Source organism: Strongylocentrotus purpuratus, unplaced genomic scaffold, assembly GCF_000002235.5.
Source record: "Strongylocentrotus purpuratus isolate Spur 01 unplaced genomic scaffold, Spur_5.0 spur5_scaffold_10, whole genome shotgun sequence".
NCBI lineage: Eukaryota > Metazoa > Echinodermata > Echinoidea > Camarodonta > Strongylocentrotidae > Strongylocentrotus > Strongylocentrotus purpuratus.
Genome location: NW_022145595.1, coordinates 11,254,837 through 11,259,164, shown reverse-complemented (window position 1 = coordinate 11,259,164; position 4,328 = coordinate 11,254,837). Strand labels below are relative to the sequence as shown.

The window sequence follows — 4,328 nt, the reverse complement described above, 5'->3', positions numbered from 1 at the left end:
CTTGCTTGGAGACTTGACACTGCCGAAAGCAGATACTGTAAGAATAAAACAAGATGAAACAAAAGGCTTGGATTGCAACAGCTGAAAGAATTACAGAGCATTATCTAATATTACTGTACACTTTCATAATTTTATACCATCAAGTTCTTCAACTCATCAAAATATTCAGACACTATATTTGTGATAGCCTTCCAGACCTAATGAATACGAAAACAGTACATAAAATGTATTAGTACATGTATATTGGGGCATCGCAATGAACAAGATTTGACGAAAGCTTGATATAATTATGAGTTATACCTGTTAAACCTATCTATTGCGACCGCCCAAGGGAAACACAAAAAGTGGCCTTTGTAGACAGGTGGTCTTTGTAGACAGGTTCCTTTAGTACATGAGAAACCATTTTCAAGGGAAACAAGAAATGTGGCCTTTGTAGACAGGTGGTCTTTGAAGACAGGTTCCTTTAGTACATAATTCAATGAGAAACCATTTTAAAGGGAAACAAGAAATGTGGTCGCTAAAGCAGGTTTGACTGTACATTACGTAGAACACATTACGTGCTACGCATCAACACATACACAGATCGGTGGGTCGGCTTGTATGTTGGTGTGACTATTTCGAATAAAATCTTATCCATTTGTTAAAGGCCCCCAAAGTGTTAGGAGCATCGAAAATTAAATGGCAAAATTTATAATAATGTGTAAGAAGATGTCATATAAGATACATTTCTGCAAGGATTTTCAAAATAATGTGTTTGAAGTCAGATATTGATAAAAGACTACAAAATGTAGGTTTTTCTGCGTACAACAGAAAACCCAAATTATGTATTCTTTTATTAATATTCGCCTTCAAAACACATTAAAAACAAGAAACAAGTTGGTGGGATTTTTGCAGAAGTGTGTCTGAAATGACATTCTCTTTCACATTATGATACAATATAAGTGAATCTTTGCAAATAGATTTTTGGCAAAATTGGGGCTCCCAACACTTTAGAGGGGCCTTAAAATTGCATTATAATTATTAATGCGTTTTTACGTAAAAGAGGAAAATGTCTTCACTCACGATGAAGGCAATCTTGAGTACTAGTTTTGGCAGGGGGTGAGTGGGGGGGGGGGCACATGAAATTATATCCATTATATGGGAATGTGAGAGGATTTTATATCGCTTGAAAATAACATTTACATCAGTTAACTTTACCGGTTCAATATTTACCTGTCTGAGAGTTGGAGGTTGTGCCAGTGAAGCAGGGTTGCTGTAGAGGCAGTGTCATACCAAAGGTAAATCCACCACCAGCCGCTGCCATTGGTCTCTTATTTGAGTTACCTTTAACAACCGGAGAGAAAGGTGGTGCATTCACATTTATCGCAGATGATGTCGTTTTTTTTCTGTTTTGTTTCGCTGACCGGTTCGGACCCTGATGGGGTTGCTTGACTTGAACTTGATATGGCTGGCTTGTTATCGGCAACGACGATGAGGGACTGGGAATCAACAGTGAGTCTTGCACTGGGATTCAGAGGACATGGTGGGACCGTTGTGTGTTCATCAGATGTTGGGAAATAATCCAGTTTGAACCTGTAGAGTTGCGTGCAAGCTGCGTCGGTATCAGCAATGAAAGAGAAGGCTTGGTCCTTCATTGATATGGCCACATCTACCACCTGTTTGATGCTTGCATTAAGTTGAATCTTCATCCAAGTGGCCGGGTTGGCTTCGTTAGACAACAGTTTCTTGTAAATCACCTTCTTGCAAGCAACGTACATTGCCTTTCCATCTGAGAAAATGTTCACAATGTCTTTATCAGGAATCGGAATCATCTGAGTCTCTCGCCAAATACGCGACAACGACAGCTTGGCAAAGCGCGCCATTTGCTCTGGCATCTTCGATCCTTCTATCATGGTAGATTTCAAAGCCACGAGATCCATAGAAATTGTCATAGTGACATCTGACGCGATCAATTCTTCGAGTTCTTTGAGAACATCTTCAGGTAAGAAGGGACCTCTAGATATGTCAGTAACCTCTTTTGCCGAAACAACCTCTTTAGCCTTTGATTGCGCCCTCGTGAGATTTTCTTTTGTTGTGTTCATGTTGTCTCTGAAAGCTTGTAGTTTGACGTTAAGCTTTTCCTCCAACTCGTTAACCTTCTGCAAAAGTTCTTCCTCTGCTTTATCCAAATTGTCAACAGCCTTTGATTTCTGGTCTCGAATAGTTTCTTTCATCTTATGAAACTTCTGATTTGCTTCTGTTTTTTGTACATCCACGTCATTTAACATGGTGCTCACATGTTCCTCCTTTTCCTCGCAGCTTTTCAGACGATCTGTTAACTTCTCCTTTGTTTCCTGAAACATCTTCCGCATTGTGGTGCAGTCATGATCAGGTTTGGTATGGTCGAGAACGATACAGTCCCTGCAGATACGTTTCTTGCATGTCCTGCAGTAGAACCTTCGCAGTTCACCGCCATGCTCTTCGCACTCGTGTGCCTTTCTCCACAAGCCCTCTTCCATCCACTTGATTTTGATAGTCCCGTTCTCAATCTTGTCCAGGGGAACTGTACGGTGATCTTTCATCAAGAGTTTCATTTTAGCATGAGAGGAAGCGCATGAGTCACAGATGAAATGGAGACAATCTCGGCAGTAAGTTGTCAGAGGTGATTCGCTGTCCCCACAGGCGTCACATATTATTTGGGTTGAGTTTTTCTTTGCCCCAAGAACTTCGAGAACCCGGTAAATCAGCGGATTGGACTTGAGACCTGCCACACCTTCTCTCGAAAGAGTAGTCACCTCTCTGCACATTGGGCATTTTATACCACCTGAACGGCCTTGTGATGCCTTATCGCACTGCTTTAAACATTCTTCGCAGAAAGTATGCCTGCATGAGAGAGATTTGGGGTTCTTTAAGGTGTTCATGCAAACGGCACAGACAAGTTCACGGACGAGTTTTTCCACAGCTTTTGCAGCCATTTTCTGTAGAATTTCTATATTTAAACAGGCCACGATAAAGCGTGCTAACTGGTCGACACACAATTAACAAATGTAATGCCGGAAGAGAATGACTCCTGTCGAATGCAATATCCGATCAATGATGACTGGCAAAACGTATACGGTGGGAATCCCCATCGCTAATATTAAACATTAGAATCAAATAAGTTTCTTCAATGCTAATATTAAACTTTGGAATTCCCCACTCCCTTTTTAGGATCGAGGTTGGATATAAAAACAAATGAGTGCGCTGTTTTTTTTTCTCTTCAAGATTTTAGCTTTGTTATTTCAATTATATGAACATACAAGTTTTCTTCGTATTTGATAGAACAAATTATGTAAAAAATAGGGTAAAAGCCTATTTACCCTTTAAACAAAAACTATTACTGTAAAATTACCCCCGTGATCTGTCTATTTATGAAGAATTCAGTTTCACATACATTACAGCCATGATGAATTTACAAATTTCTTTGACTTCGGAAGAAAATATCAATTTGTTTTTACCGAACTTATTGTTAGCTTGAATTTGTTTCCCCTTTGGGAGTAGGTCATAATTTGTCTTCCTATATGTTTGATGGTTTTGCTGCAAATACATTTGAGCTCTCTTTCTTCTTTCTCTTAACCTAGAACCGACGTTTCTCATAGGATTTAAACCAGTAGTTGCGGGGGCATGGAGGCACGTACCCCACCTCCGTCCATTCGAAAGGAGAAACATAGAGGGAAGAGAGAGGGGATAGATGAAAGAAAAGGAAACAGGACTTTAGACAATATTATCATGACCATAATTATGTGAGCTGTATACTTTGTAAATTGACACAACTTTAAGAAAATTGATATAATCTATGTGATACTCTACTGCCCGGCATCAGTATCACTGGCTTAAAATATTGTATACATAATTTGTATAGTGAGGTAATAATAGAGTGTATATTTTGCCAGTTCTGTGCAGATGTCATTTTTGCTTGTTTCACGTTTCAGATGTATTATATTGTTATGTCAGACTGATTCATTTAAACATATTATATGCATTTTTTTCTTACCATACATGTATACTTATTCTTACAATTGTCCTGGATTTAACTGCATGAAGATATTAACACCAGGTAGCTGTGATATGCATTTGTGCATCAATGTTTAAACCATTTTCACATTGACACTACTGCGCCTGTGTGATTCATTCAAGCATTTATATTGTACAAATAAGGTCAATGTTTGTAACTGTTGTCATGGTTGTAAATGAGATGCACTTTGTGAGTAATGCTATGGTCACATTACCCAAAAGTAGCCTGCTCGGCGGCCGAGCGGCGAGTTTTAAACCAATTCTGCCCGGCGGCTGCTCGGCCACCGAGCGGCGGC

General features: G+C 39.5%; 1 protein-coding gene across 1 annotated transcript; it reads right to left on the bottom strand.

The window, feature by feature from the left end:
- Window positions 1-1,218: 1,218 nt before the first annotated feature.
- Window positions 1,219-3,000, bottom strand: LOC115921822 (E3 ubiquitin-protein ligase TRIM56-like). Its single transcript, XM_030980051.1, has one exon. It carries the CDS (start codon window positions 2,952-2,954, stop codon window positions 1,326-1,328), a length of 1,629 nt encoding a protein of 542 aa, XP_030835911.1. The 5' UTR covers window positions 2,955-3,000; the 3' UTR covers window positions 1,219-1,325.
- Window positions 3,001-4,328: the final 1,328 nt, after the last annotated feature.